The 23350-nt window shown below is 40.5% G+C and overlaps 1 protein-coding gene across 6 annotated transcripts; it reads left to right on the top strand.

The window, feature by feature from the left end:
• LOC120568062 (5'-AMP-activated protein kinase subunit gamma-2-like) lies at positions 1-22993 on the top strand. Of its 6 annotated transcripts, none has more exons than XR_005640657.1 (16): positions 1-229; positions 1503-1568; positions 3222-3483; positions 12375-12601; positions 14969-15020; positions 15740-15846; positions 16640-16721; positions 17886-17944; positions 18054-18099; positions 18207-18261; positions 18357-18483; positions 18751-18916; positions 18996-19033; positions 19154-19300; positions 19412-19591; positions 21494-22993. XR_005640657.1 is itself a non-coding variant. In XM_039815253.1 (16 exons), the coding sequence occupies exons 1-16, from the start codon at positions 146-148 to the stop codon at positions 21523-21525; spliced, it is 1644 nt and encodes a 547-aa protein (XP_039671187.1). In that variant the 5' UTR covers positions 3-145; the 3' UTR covers positions 21526-22993. The 6 variants fall into 6 exon arrangements, 5 of the variants coding, with proteins under 5 accessions (XP_039671187.1, XP_039671188.1, XP_039671189.1 ...); XM_039815253.1 differs by having other exon boundaries at positions 3-229; positions 19412-19505; XM_039815254.1 differs by lacking the exon at positions 1503-1568 and having other exon boundaries at positions 4-229; positions 19412-19505.
• The last annotated feature ends 357 nt before the right edge of the window (positions 22994-23350 follow it).

The raw sequence follows: 23350 nt of genomic DNA, 5'->3' as shown, positions 1-23350 counted from the left end.
GGTAGATGAGGCAGCGCCTCAGTGTTGTCGTAGTAAGAGGCGGCAGCTGAAGTGAAGGTGGAGGCGGCTGTTAGTGGTCTGCAGTCGCGACACAGCAGTCATTTAGCGCACTTTTTTTTATTTTATTTCGCTCCTTTGGAGAATAATGGGAAGCACGGTGACGGAGTCCAGCAAGGAGAGCTCAAAGAAAATGCCAAAAAAGAAGAAAAATCTGCGGATTAACATGCCAGTGAGTCGGTGAAGTATCAACTAATGTGGCTTCTTACTGTGACTGTAAAAAACAAAAGTCACACTGCGCTTGTTGTTTAACTATTCATGAAATCAGGACGGGAAGACATTCGAGCCATTTCGTTGCGTCTCCGCCTGAACTCGCACGCGACGTAGAAGAGCGTGCATGATTGACAGCTGTCTCTTTATCACGACTTTTCAGTTCATCAGTCTCGTAACTGCCACAAAATATATAGCATTTATTTCCCTAAGACTATGTTAAGTGGACCTAACGTTTGCTAGAAACAGTTGTCTGTTTGCACCATTAGAAAGATATATGTTGGACATTTTTCTTCCTTAAACGTGTTAATCAGTTTGCCCTATAGTAACTCTTTAATGTAATGTCATATTGTAGCAAATTCGTTAATTTACGACGATGGTTTTATTATCTATTATTCTGCAGAATATGCCTATGTTCTATGCATGTAAGTATTGTGAGGAAACACAAGTAATATCAAGCAAAGGAAAAATTTCAGAAGAACCAACATGTTCCAAAGTCATTTTTCATTATGGTCACTCTACTGAGGGCCAGCTGTTTATTGTTGCCTCTATTCATTAATCTGGGCAGTAATGTCTGTGTTTTTCTTTTCTTTACAAGCCTACAAAACATGTTAAGTGAATGATATCACTGCAGCTTTATCGAACCTTCAGTTTTTCAAAGTCAGAAGTGAATAGTGAGCACGCTTTCCCAACTTAACTGCAAATGGATTGTCATTTGAGTTTTCCTGACGCATTCATGTGCAGCTGTAGATTGGGATAATCACTTCCCCGCTTGGAAATACAACTGTTGTGGCAAACACTTAACAGCTGGATGTTGGAGCTTTCCATCACCACATGAACTTCCCCAACCTCAGCCTGGTGGAAACAGTGATACAGTGGCATGAAAGATGTCGGAACAGGTTGGATACGTGGTCACCTCATTATGTAATTAAACTGACTTTCTGCTGAGGTGCTCTGACATGGAATGTAAAACCCAGCCCTCCCTTGGTATGGGGAAAGGTTATGTGTTGTACTTGGTCGCAAAGTTTTCCGCATTGGCGAAACATTTCTGTTTGAATGGCATTTTAAACATGTTAAATTTAACTCCAATTTATGATGAAGAACCAAATGTCCATTTTGTGAAACTGGCTGAAGCAGCATGTAGTGGCTTATGTTACCTGTTATGACTTCCCATTTTGTTATTCTGCTGTATTTCCTGGAAGTTATCTTTAACCTTGACACTGATTTATGTGCAGGATTTCGGTGCGCTTACTTCCTCACAAGTGGAGACAAGTGGCTCAATCAAAAGGGGCGCTCAGACGGTACAGACACTATTTTCCTGATTTTTGTGGCATGATTTTTCATTAACTTGCCAATTGTTTGTTTTCTCAAGCTTGCTTTCTTTAGAGCACATGCTTTATCTTGTCTCTTTGGCTCTGGTTTGGCTTTGAACACATTTAGACATGGATTTGGGATAGCAAAATATTTTGCCAACCCGCTCTGCCTTACAGTAACATGACGCCCACTGTGTCCAGGCATAGCAGCATCACATACAGGAAATTGATTTTTCTAAAAGAAAGCAGCCTCTTTCTGTCTGCTCTGATTGATTTGAATACAACCCTTGATCACTACATAATATCTACAAGAGTGCAAATTTCAGTTTCACCTTAGCAACATTTGTGTAACGCTGATTAAAAACCTGCATTCTCCTGTGTTTTTAAACAGCTAATCTACAGTATATTCAGACAAAACCCTAATAGCTGTTCACTTGCCTTAACAAGCTCTTGCACGAACAGAAAAGATGGGTGTGTGCTCCCTCTCGCTCTGATTGGTCACAGGATTGGTTTAAACAGAAATGTGTGCGTGGAGTAGGGCCAGCCTCTAAGCAAATACAACTCTGAACCCTTGTTAAGGAGACCACACAAAACAATTCTTCCCTTTTGACTTGTCTGTCAGTGCGTTGCAGTACAGTGCTTCTTTATTCACTTCATATCATCATGCATCATCTGTTTTGTTATGGCTGGTTATTATTTTGGCTTTTATCGACCAACAGTTTTACCAAAAACACTACTCTTTAATTTGATTGTTTTCTGTAAATACAACCTCCGAGCTGGAGATTGCTACATATTATAACTCTCACCCACTCTTATCAGAGCCCACAAATGGTTAAAGATTTTGTTGTTGGCACATCCAGAGCAGACAGCAGTCAGTGGTGGGAGGAGGCACTCTCTGTCTCCAGCTAGATTGGCTGCCATGTCTCCTGTTTTGTTTTGGTATTTGCACAGAAGAATTTCTCAGTCTGTAAACATGATATTGACCTTGCAAAGACAGACTTATAAGCACAAAAAGTCCAAATGAAAAATATGCTCACTAATGTTTAACTAAGATAAGTGTTGATTTTCTGATAGTGAACCTGATGGTGCTGTTACTGACTTGTATTGAGGGTGAGGACGTTAAACATGATGCCTTGTGAAAGTATTAGGTCTTAGAGGGAAATGGAGAAAGATTTAGATTTGTGCCATGTTTTATAAAATAGTTTCACTTGCTGAACATTTTGAATGCAGCATGAATTGCAAAATTGAGAATATAGTTTCCTCATCAGCTCAAATTAAGTAGTATTATAATAGCAAATAGACTTTTTACTTTTTATGGATCATGAAAGAACATTTTCCTTATTGCATTTTGCCCACGGTACTCACATCCTCATACTGCTTTTTATGAAATACCATTACAGTGTGGCTGACTAAACAAAACAGTGTTGCATAATGTGAAAAAGAATTAACCAAAATAGCAAGCAACCACAAAAAGTGCAATCAGCTGCTGTCCTTTCGCAATAAATCTCTTCTCTAAATTTTTTTCACAGCATAGCTCTGCAGCTTCTCACTGTCCCACATAACACTGGGTACACACTGAACATAAACCAAACATTTACAAAAGTGCAAGAAAAAAAAACCTGCCTCTTCATTGTCTCTCAGGGAGGGCGTCACACCCGTTCAGCCAGCCCCACCAAAGGAGTGTCTGCAAGGAGCCCAGCCAGCACCTCTCTGCCTCTATGTCCTCAGTCTGCTCCGGTTCAATTGAGGGCCAGCTCAGGTTCCCCCAAAACTATCTTCCCCTATCCCTCTCATCAGGACTCCCCGCCCAAGTCCCCACGCCGCCTGAGCTTCAGTGGTATCTTCCGCTCCTCATCCAGCTCCACACCTGCAAGCATCAAAATCTTCTCCAGAACCAGGAGAGGTGAGTCAAAAAAGCTAACATTGTACTGACTGCCCATTCATGTTGAACACTCTGGCTGTTGTAATGTCAATTGGTGGATTCACTACAACTGGATTTCGGTAGTTATGCACATGTAAAAATATAGTATTATTCTGGTGATGACACAGATTAATACTGATGTTATTTTGTGCAAGACTGGGTCGAGGAGGAAGACAATTGTAGAGGAAGTAAGACAATATATAGAAACTATGCTATCTCAAGGATTATATGGGTCTTATACTGTATGTACGAGGTAAAGCCACATACAGGAACCTGTGTCTATCAGATTGAGTTCAGATATTTTGCAGCTTGTGAGAGAACTGACATAAAAACTTGTCATGCAGCATTTTCAGTTACACACATTGAACATCATTGTGTCAATAAGGAAGTAGAAGCCTAGATTTCATCATGGTAAACAAAAGAGAAGAGAATCCACTGTTTTATTTTGCAATTCCCAACAGGCCAACATGGTCCTGAGCCTCGTCAGACAGGTTGGCGATCATTTGGGGTGCAGATAGATGTACCTTCATCATCAGTCATCCTGTTATTGACGACAACAACTTTCTCAGGAATAAAAGATGGTTGGCTTTGTTTATTCATCGATCAAAGAGGAGTTTTTTTTAGCTCCCAAATCCTAGAATTAAGCAGTGCATTTCAAAGCCAGTTTATCAGATTACATTTCTGGTTTGGCATCCCACGTTTGGGAGTCCAGCCATAGTGCATTCTCCAAATTAAAAACTCATTAATGACATAATGGTAATACTAGTATGCGCTAAGAGGTGGAAATGAGACAGGCTAGGCAGAACAAGGCCTTGTTTTATGAAGAACAGACCTAACAGGCAGCTCTTATTTTTCCATGTATTTGGATGGCTGATTATTACATAACAAAAAGCAGCCTGTTTCTAATGGAAACCGCCCTGCTGGAAGCAGCTTAAACGGCACAAAGATGAGTCATATGTTTTTGGCTCGTACATATACCCATGTTCCTTCGCACAGGGTCACTTTGGCATTGGCTGGTGGAATAGCTCTGTTAGGGCCAGACCTCAAGAGTTGGCATGCTTGGTTTCCTCTGGAGATTGTTATTGATGGTAACTAAACAAAAACACACAAATGGCTTTCTTGTGCCAGCTGCTCAGGATTTTTAGAGTGTGATGTGGATCGAGACATTATATCCTCTCAGTCTCTTCTGACTAATGATGTGGCTTTAAATGAACGGGGGCCAATGATAATAGCAACAAAGTATGCTTATAGATGAGTATCATACAGCGACTGAGTGGGCACAACAGATTTTCTGTTTTCATAAGTGGAATGTTTTTGAGGGCACCCTACTTTCGCCACAAGGGTGTGCTGAAGGCATAGTCTTGTCTTTATTTAGTTCTCCAACTATTCTTGATTCAGCTTTATGGATCTACATTGTTATAATCAGTATTTTACTAATGTTTATTTAGTAAACACAGTTTTTTGTTTTTTTTTAGAGTTGTATGTGTTCCTGAAGATCTGACTTTGTATAATGTGCACAGTATTTTTTTAGGTGACTGTGTTTTCTCAGGTGTGTTAATATCCATATTTGCTACAAATCAGAATGATCAGGATGTTTTCCCATCGCCTGGACATTGTCAGTCTCTCAATGCTGCAAGGCAGTGTGGTGCTTTCATACCCTTATCTGGAAGTGACCAGACTCTCAGGAGCTCCTCATACAACCATACAGAGCCTCTCTCTCACTCTTTCTGTTGCTGCTGTATGTTGTCAGTAAATAAAGAAACCGGGCAGTTTTGACTTTCCAAATTCACAAAACGCACACCTTACAAGGACAGAATGATTTTATTTTGAGTGTGGAAGCTAAGCTAGGGAAGAGCTTAACAAAATACACCATGGGCAGTATTAAAAATCCTCATGGATCTGAAACTTAGCAACCTTCAATACAAACTGAAGTGATCTAGTTTCATTATGATACTGGAAACATTATCACAGTGAGTACCACAGGATGTTTGAGGTGACTGATTTCATCATTTATATCTCAACCCCTCACTCATATTAGCCATTGACCCACTGAGCGGAGTGGAACACTTGCATAACATGTTAATTGAGATATGTACTGGACACGCTGTCGCTAATGTGAGCAGTGAATACTGAGTGGGCCATCTGTTACGGGTAGGGGAGACTAGTGGTATTGAATGGAGGCTTTTTGATCAGCTGACAGAACATGGGATGTCCCCCTGCTGTCATCTGACAGGGGCTGGCCTCAGCAGTCTTAAAGGTCAGGCCCCTAAAAGTTACAGACAGCCGACTGTACAAATGACAGAGCTGCAGGACTCCTAGCTTAAAACCACAACCTTTATGTCTTTATTTGTAGTTTTTATCTCAGGAAAAGCTGATTATTGTATGATCCTGAATGTATGTTACATTGTGTGAAGACAGAGTGAGACAGATGTGCCTGTGCTTACTTTTCCTCTGTTGGGAAAGGGAAGGCAGTGGAAGGTGGGCAGGGAGATGTGCAGCCTGAGCCAATCACTGGTGTATCCTTCATGGACTGGCCTCCTTTTACAGGCTGCTGACATGCGTGCTATATTAAAGAGACGCCACCCACAGCTGCACCTGACAATTTCAGCACTGACACGGCTGGTGCGCCGGTCGCACTTGTTAATTTTGCATCACTTGCGAGAGAGACATTTCTCAACTGAAGCTGTGTGGAAATCCGAGCTTTTATACTCCATGCCTTTTCCATCAAATGTATGAGCTGACGCAGTAGACTGCTTCCTGTGGGCTTTGTGCTGCTTGAGGAGGATTCTTTTTTTTTGCCTGGATGCAAGCTTAGTCTATATTGGTGACTTGCTGCGGTTGTCATTTTCTGTTTGTATCTAGCACTGCTCTCTCCAAAGAAAAGTGGAATGCTCTACTTCATGGAGTAGCCAAGATAATTTTCTCTCCTGCAGAATAATCCAGAAGACTATTCTACATATTCTTTATCCTTCGAATGAAGTTGATCAGTTCAATTTCTCTCCTAAAAACAGACTAAACAGCTTCAAAATCGTTTTCTAGATCTGTGGACGTCAGCTGGATATCCCTTTCAACCTCTTTTTGTACTTTTTTCATCAAATGGAGTGACTATTACTTGAGACAGTTTTGAGCCATCTCTGCACCCCTATCGTAATGCGGTTGGCCATTGTCAAATTTAGTTTTGAACCCAAAACCTACTGAGTTTCATGAAGAGGTTTGGCAGCCTGAGGAGGAACAAGAAACGGAAGGAGCCAGATGGGCTAGGAGGGAGGCATCAGTCCGAGTCGTCATGTCTTTCTGGTAATGTGCTGTGCTCTTTAGAGGCTCCATTTTCCTGCAGCTTTTTCCAGTAGTCCAGTAATCTCTTGGGTACAGATATTTTATGTTTACACTCAGTCACATGCTAGTACACATTTTAAGGTCATTACATTATAAAGGTTTCAGAATAATTTATTTTAAACTTCAGTAGTCCTGCATAAATATATTCTTAAGTTTGAACATTCAAGTTATTCTCCTTTTGGCAAAAGTCATGCTATTTTTTTTTTTGGCATAGATCTGTTTTTAGCTTACAGTATATACCTAATAGGTATCTATCTATATCTGGTCTCCGGTTTCACAAATGCATGCAGTACATCCGCACAAAGGGGCAGGAGGACACAGACCAAAGTGGTAAAGCTATGTGTGAGGCGGAGGCAAGAGGTTAGCTCTAGTATACCTTGTTAAATGCAAAATACTGCACATACTGCATGATGCTTTTATGCATTGTGCCGGATCAATATGTCTTCTTTAATTAAATGTTAAACCAGTGACCAAGTTTTTATTTTGATGTAATCCTGTCATCATTGTAAAGAAATTTATAGCCACTCTATCTGATACAGTGTCAGCTCATTAATTCTGTCCCATATCCTTAGGGATCTCTTCAGAATAGCTGCTCCATTTTGAAAAACGGTGTTTAAATTGACAGGAAGCATTTTAGCTGAAAGAACATTTTAAGTTTTTTTTATTTTTTTGGGGGCTTTTCCTTATATGTGGGGACTGTATCTCCATTCATAATATCTCTCCAGGTTTAATGAGAGGAAGCAGGCCACCATGAACAGTGACAGAAAATGGATGCCAAACAAAATGTGAAGAAAATGTGTAAAGTGAAGTTGCTGTCATCCTGCGATGCTTTCCAGGTCAACACAGTAGCTGTAGCTAATAGCATTGGCTTACCTCTGCTCTGTCTGCAGCCATCCACGTATGGAACAGCATTTTTCTTTAGGAAAATGTGCTTTGGTATTGGATATCTTCACTTCTTTGGCTGGCAGGAGTCATCCCCACTAAAACTGATCACTGCAGACCCAATGGTCTGCAAGGCACAGTGTTTGGACCGGAGCGTTAGGATCCATTTGTAGCTGTAACTTCAGCCTGTTCATATACAAAGGTAATGTCTATGGAAGCTGCACTAAGGGTAGCTCAACATTTTGTTGGCACAATTCAGAAATGCGCAATTGAAAATATTTTGGTCAACCCAAAGCTACGCTTTCTGTTCTCCAAAACAACAAACTCTACCCAGCACTCCTCTCTCCCCACTCCCGTTCCACACCGCTGTCTTCCGACAAGTCACACGTGATATTTTAGAACGAACATAATATAGTCAGACACTTATAATAACAATCTGAGCCTGTCACTGGCAAAAACAAGCCATTTTAGTGGACGTACATTGGCGGTCGCTATTGCCCAGTAGGATTTCATTGCAGCCTGGTTTGGGGCTGCCGGGTACAGCGTTCCCGCTCAATACTGGACCAATTTCATAGATTTTGTTCACATTAGTCATTAAACACAAATGCATGGGAAAATAGGTCCAGGTTCAAAAATACAGAAATCCCCCTTTTAAGGCAGCTATCGTGAAGTGTTAAAGCTCATAATGCTTGTTGTGTGAAGCACTGGGACGCCCTGTGAGGCGTTCAAGTGGTGCTTTATCACAGCCTTTACAGGTCCTGATTTAGAGCCAGTCTGACCTCGGTAAAGTAGATGAGAAGAGCAGAGTCCTGTCACAATGATGTACGTCCAAATGTGGTTGTATAAGATGTAGAGTTAATCGTAAAGGCAACCTACGACGTGGTGACACCTAAGCCTAAACCATAAGTCCTTTGAGCCAGAGCTTCTACATAATGGAAGTGCAGCTATGTCGCTGCTGACATCTGCATGAGAAATTTCAGAATGTTGCCAATTAGAGGACATCTGTGTGCTTCTCAGCAACATTTTGTATGTCAATTTGAATTGTGACTGGTCATTTAAATGTTTTGCCATGATGCAGTTTGCACACCTATGTGCTAATGAGCCTGCCATTAGTGAGGTGCTGAATAGTCCCGTCCTTTGTTGCAGAGAGCTGTATTATGGTGTACCTAGCAAATTTGTTGAATCCCTTGTTGCTAATTGGGGTCCCTGACTATATCACCTATTGCTTCACAATCCACACACAGGTTCTGACTAGTGGGCCCATACAAACATAGCCATTCACAGTTGTGATTTATTGTGTTACAATGCTGGCCAGATCAGTCTGTAGCACCACATCCATTGGGCCTGTAGCAGCCTCACTACTGCTCTGACGTCAACCAATGAGGATCACGTTGCTCCCAGAATCACTGTAGACCCACTTGACTGACAACACCCTGTCGACTCCTCAGGGGACACCCACTCTTGAGAGGATCCGCTTTTATCGGTGTTATGTTAACATGTTATGTCATGATATGTTAGCTTGCAGTAAATTTCAATATAACAATCAAGTGTGAGTAGCTTCTGCTAATCTGCTACACTCCGAGCAGCCTCCACACCTTTGAAACACTGCACACATCTCCTGCAAAATATTCAGTTTACTATCACTATCACAAACAGTAAATCCTCACAATTGAGAAGCTGGAAGTTAATCAATTCTCAAAGTATCTACAAATTTATTTTCCGTGAGTTAACTAATTGATTAATTTAACCAATCCTAATTGTCCCTAATTCAAATAGTTTTGTAACGAAGTGATGTGGAAATGGCAATTTACTCTGATTACAAGGCTATGGAGAGATTAACCTTACAAATCCATGTTGTTCTCCTTGCGTAGACAGCCATGTCCATTGCATAAGTGCATCTTATCAGTATGTTCTTAGGTAGCTTCACTCTAAAATATTATATAAAGTACTGCGTAGTACTGTTTTTTTTTTTTATGTGTGTAAAGTTAGATGGACTGGACTACTTATAGCAAGGCATCCATTTCCTGTGTGGTGTCTAGCTGCCCCGTATAAACCAGGCTGAGGAGAGGGCTCCCAACCCTGCTGTTATCTCCTCCTGTGGAATGTGCCATAACAGCGTGGCTAAAATAAGAAGGTTACACTGCGGAAGTAAGGCATGCCAAAGAGGGCTGGCGTACGCCAACTAAATGTCAAGAGATAGTGTGAAGTGTGCTTGGACAGACCAAGGAAAAATGTTCATTCGACACACAGGGCTTCATTTATGAAAAATGTCTGGTAACTTTTAATAATTCTCTTTTTGAACAGTATATGTAGAAGGCAGGAAAAGTCACAGGAAATTAGTTAAGACCAATGTACCATGCTGATCACAATATGGATACTTCTGTCCTGGTTCATTTAAGCGTATACACAAGTTGTTAACCTTTGAATGATGATCCTAAGTACTTAATTTCTCCGTTGTGTGTTTTGAATGACTTATTAATGATCTCAGTTTGTTACGTATTACTGAGTCAAGTCAAATGATTTAATGAAATAGATTCTTGTCCTCATGTGTCATTTACGGAGTGGCTTTACTGTCACACCAGTGTTGGATTTGTAGGCGTGACAAAAGTTAACTGGAAGTCTGGTAGAGGGCCTTGTAATGGGAACCATTTGGTCCTCATCAAACATATCACTCAATGTCTGGCCTCAGAAATATGTCGGCGTGGTAGAGCCGGTGCAGGGAGAGTGTCGCATGTCACCCTGCGTAAGATTGTGATGCCTGATGTGAAAGAGCATGTGAGGGCTGCGTCACAGACAGCTGACTGCTACACTGGAGTTTAATGCGGCTGCTTATGTTGTAATCGGCCTAGTTATCGTGGAGGTACGCCAGGAACCGGAAAAGACAACCTACGTGATTCATTGTGATTCTTTTTCCAATAATGATCCATTATTGATCGCTTTTTGTTGCATCCATCGATATGAGTTGAGCTTTGGAGTGCCATCAAGGGATTTTTCATTAAAACGGAGTGATGCACGGCCGCTGTCAGTTCACTGCAGTGTTATTAAGCAATATGCCACATGGATAATCATAGCGTTGAGTTAGCGGTTTTATATAATCAATCAATTACTTAATTAATACATTTTAAAAAACAATAAAAAAAGGGATGATAATAACATTTACATCAAAATACTAAGTAAAACTAAGTGTAAAAATATGTGCAACCTCATAGTTCTATTCCAATATTCTTTTAAAAACGATAGGTGAAGCAATGATTTTTAAATTAATGTTTTGATATTTATATGAATTATGTTGTTTTTTCTTGTTGTGATATTCCATTTTGTTATTGACATTGGTTTAGAGGCTTTTTAGCCTTCACAATTCCTTCACCATCCACATTTAGAGAGAGAGAGAGAGAGAGAGAGAGAATCTGGAACTGGATTAACAAAAATGAAAGGCTCTGCACACCCACAGGTGTTTTCACTTCTGGCTAATTAGACTGCTCAGGTCTAATCATGCAAAATAAGTGAAAACACCTGTGTAGGTTGATTGGGAATTGAAGGGCCTCTGAAATGTAAAAGCCTTTTTTGAACTGTACGAAAGCCGAGAACGAGGTTATCTCGAGATCACAAGTGAATTATGTTCTCATCTCGAGAAAATTAGCTTTAATCTCAAGATAATCAACCCATTATGACAAGAAAACAAAAGGTTGTTTCTACTTATTACTTGTTTATCAGAGATCAGGAGTAGCCTACTGGACAGTAACAAATAGCTTCACCACTGTTTGTAAGCCTATCCCTTTCAATAATTAGCAATTACAATTATTTGATATGTACAAACCCACCCTACAGAGGAGTTTGTATGTCATGGTCCACTCTTGTGAATCTAAACAGAATGGTGGTGTCAGTGTTTCTCAGTGAACACCAAGAGCCTAGAACACAAATATAAACCACAAAAACCTGTGGCATTTAAGAACAGGCTGAGCTGTGTAAAGGACAAGACTGCTGTTACCAATATTATTATTATTATTATTTTATATATATATATATATATATATATATATATATATATATATATATATATATATATATATATATATATATATATATATATATATAGACACACACACACACAATGTATATCTGTATAATCTGCTAGGGGTCTACTAGCCTTTTTTACTTTTCATTTAGAATGTGTAAATAAGGCAACAAACTCCTTACAAAAGAGTCACCCTACAGTAAATAATGACAGTAGAGTGACAGTAGAAATGTTAGTTGAAGACACATTTTAAAGCTAACACATGCTGCTAATTGTTACTTAAATAATGAATATACTTTTGTTTTGCAGCTGTCTTTCTAATGGTGGTTTTTGCATCCCTGTCTGTCAGTGACTGGGCTGAGAATGTATCTCTGGTATCTGTGTTGTTTCTTAGTACCTAGGACACTCTCAATCCCTGATGGATCAGATATGCATTCCTTCTCTGTCATAGCATGTGACAGCAGTGATGGTATCTGCAGCAGTTACCATTGTAGCACCTCAGTCTTGCCAACTAAGCCTATCAGCGATGTCAACCCGCACAGCGTTTTTCATTGTCACTGAAAACGAAGTATGGACTGACATTGAGAGAAACAAGAGATAAGTTGTGGCATCTATTGTGGACCTTTTTATCTCTCTGCAGCCTCTGGACTCTCCACACCACCCACCACCCCAACTCAGGCGTCCAGCCAACCGTTATTTACCCAGGAGGCCCAGCCGAGCAGGCCCAGCCCCGAACGCCTGGAGGCGAGCTATCGATCCTGTTCAATCTCCACACCTCCAGACACAGGTCAACGCCTCAGCCTTCCCTCTGCTAAACCACCGATCCCTTCCTCGAGCCCTGTGACATCTTACTCTACCTCGCAACAAGTGAGTCAAACTGCAAAAATGTTACTCGTTTTAAAACGCCACTTAAATGTTATTTGTTTGCCCCGGGTAAGTTCTGTCACTACTTGTAAACTCTAAACAATCAATTAATGTGGGTATGACTCAGTCAAATACATTTAGGTGTATGCAACTTCTTTCACCAGTCAGCAATGTTAGAACGTAAACATACATTTAGTTTGAAGAGGAGCAGAGAGATTTCACACCACAGGTACAAAACTAGTGTATTGTTCCAAGGCTCCAGTTTCTAGCTTTGGGAGAGGGTGGTATGAGTTAATAAGTAATAACTGAATTTTCCTGGGGCTCAGGAATAGCATATGCATTTGAATTTCTAAAATAGGTGAAATATGTATTACTTTAACAAAAAAATATGTCAATATGTCATATGTGACAAACCTTGCAGGTAAATGCTATATCTTTGCAGTATTTCAATATCAGTTAAACTAAGTCATGTATTCTAAAAAAGTACTACTGATTATCACATGAATCACAAGATGTTGAAACTAATAACAATTTTTTTCTTTGTAGCAACATAACAGTCTGTCCATGAGTCATGCGCTGCTTTACTCGGTGTCATGAGGCTTTACTTGGACAGTGGTGAACAGAAAGAATGGATGATGCAAATCTCTTTAGTTTTAGCTCTGACACTAGGGCACGATGTGTGTCAACAGGGCTGTGTTTGCACTATTTTTTAAGAATATAAATATTGGTTTTGCATTGGAACAATGTGTTCAGCATGAAACGTCGGACTGAGCGGGTGCACAATTGATTGCTACTGCAAAAACAGCTGAGAAGTATTAGTTCAGGGTTTGGTCACAAGGGTTTTCATTGTGGGCTTTATTGAGGATTCACCACAGTCTAAGTCAGGGTGTGATACTAGATTTCCCAAAGCTAGCGTGTCCATTTAGTGATCAATTATCTGGTCTGTCTCGACCTGTCTGCTGGGAGTGATTGTGGATTCTAGCCAGAGAGGGTAAATCAATATTTCATCACCAACATTGCATACTGTTGATATTAACACCCAAGGACTCACGATTGTGGTTGAAAAACGACAAGTCAGTGCCTGTCAGCCTCTCTGTGCTGCCCCTTCCCCCTCTCCTTAAGTCATAAGAGAGGCTGACAAAATAATCTTCTGATGCTGTAAAGTTTACTTATTGCCAAATCCCATTTCCAATTAATTTAATGGATTTCTGTATGTCTGCTTCCCTGTTGTCTGCTGTTATACCAGAACAGGCTGCGTGCCCGCTGCGATGCAGCAGGGCAAGATTTATGAAAGTGCGGGAGTAGGTTTTTGGCGAGAGAAGCGCTGTGTCACCACTGCAGGGTGACACTGGGGAGCTGTCTAGCATCCCAGAGCAGGTATGCAGGCTTTCTGCTGCATCTGCTTCATCTCCTGCTGCAGTGGCTTGTTGTTGAATATATACTTGCAAATTAGTGACCAAGGGAAATCATGTATCAACAAGCACACTAGTGTACAAATCTCTCAGCATGACACGGCATTATGTCATGCTGGGAGCTCGCCTGTGTCAGTGCAAGATGCAAATAGCACAATTTGCATGTCGTTTTTCTAATGTTGCTGCCAATGTGCTCGAGGCTCCAACGAGTTGTTTCTGTAGAGCTCGGCCATGTTGCTCGTTTTGTCAGAAGAAATGAACTCTCGAGGATGTGACCAGGCATCCCCAGCTTCTTGCTGCTAAGCAACGTAAGGGGATTTCCTAATATGGTGAAGCGCCCAGGTTGCTCTGCATGGAGGGGTGTGTCCACAGCGCGCGGAGCTTCCTGCTTTTTCTCCACGCTGTACATGTGAAAGACTTTTCCTGCGGTGAGTGTTGTTTGGTAGGCTCTAACTATAACAAAGGACTCCGCTGATTTATTGTGATGGGATTCCTCCTCGCACGTCCGTGTAGTGGCTGGCTGTTTGAGCAGCGTGTAGACGTTAGTTCCCCCTTCTGCAGCAAATGGCTCAGGACTGTTCCACTCTGAGTTTTAAGGGGTGTGTCTAGTCTAATAATACTGTGCCACTAAAGTTGCAGCTCTATAGTTAACGGTTTATGTCACGTTATCTGTGTATATCGGAACTGGAGGAGCCTTATGTAATCTGTGAAACGCCGGTGGCGCGCGACGTTTTTGTTGTTGTTTGTGTGTGTATGTGGTTGTTTTGTTGTATATTTTTTTTGCACACCTCGCTCTGTGTGATCACAACGTCTGCCCAGGCCGCGGGGGGAAAGTCGCTTCACCCTGCTGCTCGGCTCACTCACAATTTACAGTAAAGTTTTGTCGTGCGCTGCCGTGTGTTGTTGTGAGGATTTGCTGCGATCTTCACTGCACACTTCTGCATTTTCCCTCTCCTAGGTCTACGGTTTATTCGAAGGCATGCTGGAGAAACTTGAACTAGATGATGATGGTAAGTGTCCCACTGCGATAGCTGCTCATTTTTACGAACGTCAACGCAATTAGTGATCAAATGTAAAGGTGACTCCATAACAACAGGATATCGTAGGCATTCCAGCTGTTTCTAGCCAAAAGAGTAGTCGGGCCATGCTACAGATATATCAAAGCCGTTTACGGCGTAACCCAACAGACGACTGGCTTTACCGGTTTGTTAGATCACAACAGACCCGTTTTTGTAAATGAATGGGTTTTAATGAGAATTTTACACCGCGGTCTTAATAAATGAAGACGTGGAATGCTGGAGTGATATTCAACAGGCCCGTTTTTTTTTTTAATCTCGGAATTTTCTGGCCAGCAATCCATTTTCAATGTACCATGATGTACACTTTCCATTTGAGGAGCAGTTTTTTATATATATATTTTTTTAGTTGTGTGTTTCATCAACACATGTGGGGAAAACAACACTGTAATCTTCAAGTTGCATCATCAGTGAAGGACCTACATTCCTAAAGTAATTTGCTGTGTATTTTTCCACTGTTGTTGTGCTTGTTAGTGCTTAAAGCAGATCTTAATTATCCATAAGATGGAGCAGTAAAGTGGCTGTAAGTGGACCAGACCTGTAATGGTTGTTTAGGCTCTCAGAGTGTTTTGTTTCCATGCTGTCATTATATATTCCCTGTGAGATTTCTCCTTCCTCTAAAAGTTTTTATCCTGCTTTTCTTGTCCTTACAGCTGCTGAACCTGAAAGTGATATTTACATGCGCTTCATGAAATCCCACAAGTGCTATGACATTGTCCCCACAAGCTCCAAGCTGGTGGTGTTCGACACAGCGCTCCAAGTTGGTATTTTGACAAAATAGTTTCTTTTGCCTGCAGACAAACCTTTGTGATATAAAAGTAGCTTGAGAACCAAAAGAGACATCCAGCGAAAGTTAATGTTCAGTAAATTAAGTGTGAGTATTTGCCCCAGAGCGGTTTCTACGAAATGGTTGATTAAATAAAATCTGTTAAACAGTAATCCTTGGGAGGTCTCTTTGATGTGTAGATCTGCAACCACGAAATCCACTGAAGCCCAGAGTTGGGAGTCTGTATCTAATAGAAACGGAAATACTAAAACCACCAAAAAGCTATCAGGAGTTTAGAACATACTTCTCAAAATACATCACAACGACTCGTGATAATGTGACAGAGAAAACTAATCAGATGATGAAGGCTGCAACCAAAGATTGTTTGTGATTAGACCCTTAATTTGTCATCTTGTCACCTGGTTTAGTCTATGAAATGTCAAGAAAATGGGAAATAATTCCTATCCCAAGTTCAGAGAGTCCAAGGTGACGTCTTGTTTTGTCCAACCATCAGTGCAAAACTTAAACATGTTGAACTTAAAGTCATATAATAAACCACACACACAGGCAGCACATCCTTATATTTAAGAGGCTTGTACCAGTGAATATTTGCTGTTTTTGCTTGATTTAACAACTGGATTGATTGATTGATTCGATTATCAGAATTATTGCTGATTCATTTTCTGTTGATCAACTAATAGATGAAGTGTTTCATCTCCAGTAAAGATAATTGCATAAGTATTGTGTATAATCTTATTGGATTTTTCATTTGAACTGTTGCCTACAGGTTAAGAAAGCGTTCTTTGCCTTGGTAGCTAACGGTGTGCGAGCTGCTCCGCTATGGGACACAGAGAAGCAAAGCTTTGTGGGTAAGAAACCCCAAATCACAGAACTAACTTAAGTGTGTGTGTGTGTGTGTGTGTGTGTGTGTGTGTGTGTGTGTGTGTGTGTGTGTGTGTGTGTGTGTGTGTGTGTGTGTGTGTGTGTGTGTGTGTGTGTGTGTGTGTGTGTGTGTGTGTGTGTGTGTGTGTGTGTGTGTGTGTGTGTGTGTGTGTGTGTGTGTGTGTCCATTGCCTCCCCAAGCCCAATTTGGCGTTGTTTTATGGCATCTGCTTTTAGCACACACTAAAATAATTATTTTATAGTGTGTACGATAGTATTTCGAAGAATCTTGGATTTATTAAAGTGCCACGTGTGATACTGTTTTCCTAGTTTACAGTTTCCTTGCTCTGATATTTGATGCTTAATGTTTAACATTGACTTTGAAGTTTTATGAAGTTGTTAAATCGCACTTGAAAGTATTTCATTCATATAAGAGGCAAAAAAGCTTTCGTACTCTTTGCACATTGTTGTTGTAATTGCCAACTTTCAGTTGAATACCATCTTCAAAGAAAAGACCGAACTTAGCAACTAAATGTTAAATTAGCGGATGCCTTTAATCTTCTTACTTGCTTCTTAAGCACTGTAATGGCACTTTAGTGTGCAGTATACATAGTTTTAGTCCACAGTGTAGTTTTAGAAAAAAAGGCTAATTTACTCATTTTTATTTCATAACTTCTCTTGCTGTGCCATTGCTGAATGAAGACAAGACAGGCTGTGTGTGTATTAATGCTGCTGGTCATGTCTAGTGGAGTAAGATGCTATATTGAGCAGAAGTCATTAGAGCTCTCATAAACCACTGAACACAGCAATGGCTTCTCTGTATTGACCTCTGAGAGGTTGTAAAAAATATTTAACAGAAAAAAACAGCAGACTAAAAAAATAAACCCTCTTGTTAGTAGGAGAGTTTCAAAAGCCAAACTAGCGGTGAATCGGCTTTGTTGTTCTGGTGTTTGTTTTTTCCTGCGTAGAGTTTATTGCAAGTCAGCCTGTGATGAATAATGAATGCAAAGTCAGCGTGGGGATAAAGCGAGGGGGGGGGCAGCAATGTGTTGTTTGGAACACGCCCTTGTAAGCATCTCTTTTAACCAAATCGTACAATGCCTGCAGGCACGCCGCTGTACAGTGTTTTATAGATTCTGTTTTCATTGCAGGAATGCTGACAATCACAGATTTCATCATCATACTACACAGATACTATAAGTCACCGATGGTAGGTCCGCTTGACAGATCATGTTTATGATATTTGTTTCTTGGTCCAAGGAGGATTTCTCCGGGTTTTTTTTTTCTTCTTAAACCAATGTCTACTTCTTGTATTTCAGGTGCAAATATATGAATTAGAGGAGCATAAACTTGAGACATGGAGAGGTTAGCATCGTGATCATACTTTCATGTTTTTGTAGCATGCATAATGTAAGATTATATTTCTGTTAGAAGTTAAATATCAAAAAATACTTTCATGTTTCTTGCTGCAGAGGTGTACCTACAAGCAACATTTAAGCCTCTGGTCAACATATCACCTGATGCAAGGTACGTTGTCTCATGAATAATTAATCTTTGTGTGTGTATGTGGGCGGATTTGATTGTGCTACTTGTAACGGGTCATTGTGTTTGTTGTGTTGCAGCCTATTTGATGCCGTGTACACCCTCATCAAAAACAAAATTCACCGCCTGCCTGTCATCGACCCCGTCACAGGGAATGCACTTTATATTCTCACACACAAGAGGATCCTCAAGTTCCTCCAGCTTTTTGTGAGTCCCACACAGTCACTGCCAGTCTGTCTGTGAATGAGTGTTTAGCTTGCATAGTATTTTAATCTATATGATGGGTAATAAGGATTGCTTATTGCTGGGAACTTTGTGGTCTCCTCCTCACTTTCGTTTGTCTGCTGCCTTCTAGTGGTCAATGTGGACATTAATAAAAATGTGCCATTACTGAAAGGAAGTGGGTGGAGAGAGTGAACCGACTCGACTTGTCCCTGCCTCATTATGTTTGTGTTTTGTATTTGTGTTCCCCAGATGTGTGAAATGCCAAAGCCAGCATTCATGAAGCAGACTCTCGGGGAGCTGGGCATTGGTTCGTACCAGGACATCGCTTTCATCCACCCGTACACGCCCATCATCAAAGCACTCAACATTTTTGTGGAGAGACGAGTGTCTGCCCTGCCTGTGGTAGATGAGTCGGGTAAGATCTCAAACATCAGTGTTGACAAAGTATAATAATTATAATACTAAATGAACTTACTTTTTATGTCATGTTACAGGCAAAGTTGTGGATATTTACTCCAAGTTTGATGTGATTGTAAGTTGACATTTTGACAATTTCTGTTTTTGAAGAGACAAAAAACCAAATATAAGAGGCTAAACTGCTCTGTGATTTATTGTCTCACTTTCTACAATGCATTTTCATGTTTGCGCGCAGAACCTGGCTGCTGAGAAGACGTACAACAACCTGGACATTACAGTGACGCAGGCTCTGAAACATCGCTCCCAGTATTTCGAAGGAGTCATGAAGTGCCATAAGATGGAAACAATGGAGACCATTGTGGACAGAATAGTCAAAGCAGAAGTGAGATTTTGGAAACAAAGATGTATACATACGTACATTTAGTTACCCAGAAATCACTTCAGGACTGATGTGACATGCATATGTAATTGTGTGTTTTGTGTTTTCTGCCAGGTGCATCGGTTAGTGGTGGTGGACGAGCACTCCAGCATCGAGGGCATCGTCTCCCTGTCAGACATCCTCCAGGCCCTGGTGCTAAGCCCTGCAGGTATAGATGCTCAGCATTGCTAGCCCCAACTCCCCCTCTGTCCCGGACCCTGAGCCCTCTTCCCCACCCCGCCCTCTCTGTCCCAGGTAGGAAACGCACCCGTTTGAATCTTGGCTGGTTGTCGCCTGTAACTGGAAGCTAGGAGGCATGGTGCCTGACGTCCTGGTTGTCCTGCTGGATGCTGCTGTGTGGATTTTTTTGGGGGGATTTTGGAGGATGAAGAGGCTGGGATCCTCTTTGTCAAGACAAGAGACTTCACTGCTGCTGGTTCAAAAAACAAATCCCATGTCTGCTCTCACCAGTGCATTGACATATATTTGATACAAACCTGTCGGGAAGTTGTTTTTCATTATACACCAGCTTCACCGTGTGAATAGAGATTTACAAATTGGTATATTGTGTCTGTACTTGAAGTTCATAGGTGGACAGATTAAGGGACACTCTGCTGCCTTCACATGCAGCATAAAGGAGTAAGCATTCTTACCATCCTCCAAGTTGGTTAAGAGCATGTTCACACCAAGAATGCTCAAAGTGAATCATTGGAAAATGTAGTGCATTGATCTACTGTATGCATGTATTTATTTGTTGGACATATTGGAGTTTGCACCAAATACCTTAATTGGGAGAAAAGCAAGAACTGTGGTGTGATTTGTTGGGAATGGGAATAAAATTCAAAAGCACTCCACAGCTTTGAAGTGGGATGGATCATGAATGTAAGGATGAAAGCCAAGTTTAACAACACGAACTGAGCACAAAACTGAACCAGGCTTGGTGTCAAAATGAGGGAAAATGTATTGAATCAAGACCAGCTTCAGGTCTTTGCTGGACGATTCTCCTATCAAACAATTCCTTCATGTATTTCTAACTTAAATATCAGAGTCTGTTAACTACAGCAAGGAGCACAATTATAGAAAACATGACTAGATCTTACCAGGCTGTGTTTAAGTCACATCTGCTCGAATTTGGTTTGTTGCCACTTTGCCCGCTAAAGCTGTCAGTCTGGTGGGATGGTATGTTACCCAAACTCTGTCTATGACACAAGATGAGTCAAGTGTTGTTGTCCTGTGGTTTTACAGTTGTAATTTAGCTTTGTGAAACAAACAAAGTTTTCCACAGTGGTTTGAGTCACAAATGTTGGGTCTAAATGTAAACTAAGGCATACGCTGTCCAATGCAGATGCTTTACATATTATAACTTCTGCCAATTAATGTTTGGCTTTTAGTAGATGCAATTGCATTTTGCCAGTAGCAAGCTCTACTTTGATTGATTAACATGTTTTTTTGAAAGCAAATAACAGGTGCCTGCATACTTTTAGTGATTTCAGTGTTAGAGGTTGCCTTGTGTTCCCAACTGTGTCAGATCAGTATAGTGTTGTCGAAGGAAACATGCCACACAAGCATTAACTCTTCACTTTAAAGTATACTGTATGTTCATAGTTTTTCAACCCAGGCTTTATTGAAATATTTTTATCATTTATATTTGTGCATAACACAATCTCGATTTTGTGAAACTAACCAGTCTGCTGTAATTTCTCACTGGGTCTAAACAAAGTCAAATGAGGCAGTCGTTCAGGGCTTCAAAAAGTGATAAATCTTGTTTTTGAAAACTGGAAGCTCCGTTTAGTCTACATGTTGTACAGATTAGTGGGCAGAATTATGTTTACTCCTACTTTTATTGACTTAATTGATGCTGGTTGCGTCCTCATTGAAGTGGGTAGTATAATAAAATGAAGTCCTTTTTAAAAATAGAAATATTGATTTGTGAAAATATATATATTTCTTGGGAGAGATCCTGCAGCAGAGTGGAAAGTTTGCCCAAAACCAAGCCACTGGTGAGGTTATGTTATGCATGATTATTAATAATGAAAATAGACGAAAAGATTCCAACACGATTTTAGTCAAGTAACAGTAATCCTGTCTGTGCTACAGTACGCATGCATCGAGTCCCCGTTGTGCTGTGTCCTAAGTCTTTCTTCTTCCTCTTCACAGATGCCTGTAAGGAGGAGAACCTGACTGAGTGAGAGGGAGGAAGCATCAGCTGGAGTGGAGACGTGATGGGAGTAAATAAGTTGAATGGTATGGAGCGTGAGGCTGAGCAGAGCCAGTCTGAAGGTCCCAGAGACTCCTGCAACTGATGCACTGTAGAGGCTTGGAAACCAAAGAGCTAGACAGATGAATGAAGTGGAGTTCCTGCACTGAGGATTGATTTTCTGAGTGTTTTTTTTTGTTTGTTTATTTGAACACTGATCAGACACACACACACACACACACACACACACACACACACACACACACACACACACACAGTATACTGTATTTATACACACACACACGCATACACAGAGATGCATTATGTTCATCTGCTGGGGAAAGGTGGGAAAGTCGAGACTGGTTCTGATGAATTAGGGCTTCAGTGTTTTGCGTTGTGTAGTTACGATCATGCTGCTGTCATCTGTTGATTTTTAGTCTCATTTTGTAGTCAATACTGAATGTTATCACTTCTTGCTATGTGGTGTAGAAAGGTGGACATTGAGGGATGCAATTTATTGTTTGGTAGCAAAACTACACTTTACATACAATGTGGCCATTACAGTTTGCCAGTGCCAATATAGAGGGATTGATGCCCAATATGTATTTGTGCCTTTTTTGCTCTGCCGACATCTGTTAAAACTGTCAGTAATTGTGTCCTTTGACTTTTTATTGTCAAATGAGTGCAATTATTTGGATTTGTTTTAATAAATGGTTAAGATATCAATGTGTAATAGTTGGCAGATTCAGCCTTCTACTTCTCCATTCAAAAAAGATTTCCCTTTCATTTGGTTGCATATTCTGTGATTTTTAAACCATGTCAGAAGTGTCAAGAATTTCTGTTAAATATATCTTATTCTAAAATGAAAATCCTAAATCAAATCAAAATCATTTTGGCACAAAAACATATAGTGGTCATAGGGAAATGCAACTGTACATCAATAAGGATTCTATCCGCCAAGAGCTATGAGTGAGCACTTCTTTTACATCTGTAGTCATTTAGTCATTGTGACTCAAGAATGCATTTTTGTAATGTTATTAAAAGACCGGAAAATGTCTTTTTAGGTGTTTAAAAACTTTAAAAAAAAATTACTTTCGGTTTTGATGCTTCAGATAATCTGATACTCACAAACATGCAACACAACTCTGTTATCTCAGCTGTAGCGCGACAGGACTCATCTCCATCTTTGACTGTAAATAGGATCAGTTTCGGGAAACGTGTCACATAAAGCTTTATTTTTATGAATGTGTCAACATGTTTAAAGAGACTGCAGTTTTATTGTTATTTTTGTAAATATATTGTGGCAATATGTCCAGTTCAAAGAGACTTTGTATCTGATCAACATGTACTGTAAATGGGCAAGCATGAGAAACTACACTTCAGCAGTATGAATGTCCTTTGTTTTACTTTTTCTATTTTTCTGGCTGCACAAAAATAAATGGACACTGAATGTACTTTAAGCTGTGTTCTTAAGTTTTTGTTGAGCTGTTTTTAACTGATCCATTTTTTGTCAACCCCCTTCCCCCACTACAGTCCTTTCAGTTGGTCTCAAATACCCCTTCATCATACCCATGGCTTTCATGGAATTGTTTGATAATGTTTTACTGCAGGAAAACCACAGTGGCTGTGATGGATCCATGGTACAGTATGTGACTTCATACACAACTAAGTGATCTCTGATTGAGTAGGTTGAGTGAGCTTGGCATTCATACGACCACTTAGGGTGGCAGAAGCTTGATGTTTCTTTTACTTTTAGATATCTGTCGACTTTTATGCCTGTTTAACTCCTTTTTGAATCCTGTTGCGATTGAGAGTGT

This window comes from Perca fluviatilis, chromosome 11 (genome assembly GCF_010015445.1).
Source record: "Perca fluviatilis chromosome 11, GENO_Pfluv_1.0, whole genome shotgun sequence".
NCBI lineage: Eukaryota > Metazoa > Chordata > Actinopteri > Perciformes > Percidae > Perca > Perca fluviatilis.
The sequence above is the reverse complement of the archived record's forward strand: the minus strand, read 5'-3'. Positions and strand labels throughout refer to the sequence as shown.

What these genes read in the sequence shown, in the direction of transcription:
- LOC120568062 (XM_039815253.1), top strand. Translation starts at nt 146, where the DNA reads ATGGGAAGCACGGTGACGGAGTCCAGCAAGGAGAGCTCAAAGAAAATG. An exon ending in TCAAAAGGGGCGCTCAGACG is followed by an intron (nt 1,569 to 3,221) that starts GTACAGACACTA and finishes ATTGTCTCTCAG; the next exon opens with GGAGGGCGTCACACCCGTTC. An exon ending in ACAGAATAGTCAAAGCAGAA is followed by an intron (nt 19,301 to 19,411) that starts GTGAGATTTTGG and finishes GTTTTCTGCCAG; the next exon opens with GTGCATCGGTTAGTGGTGGT.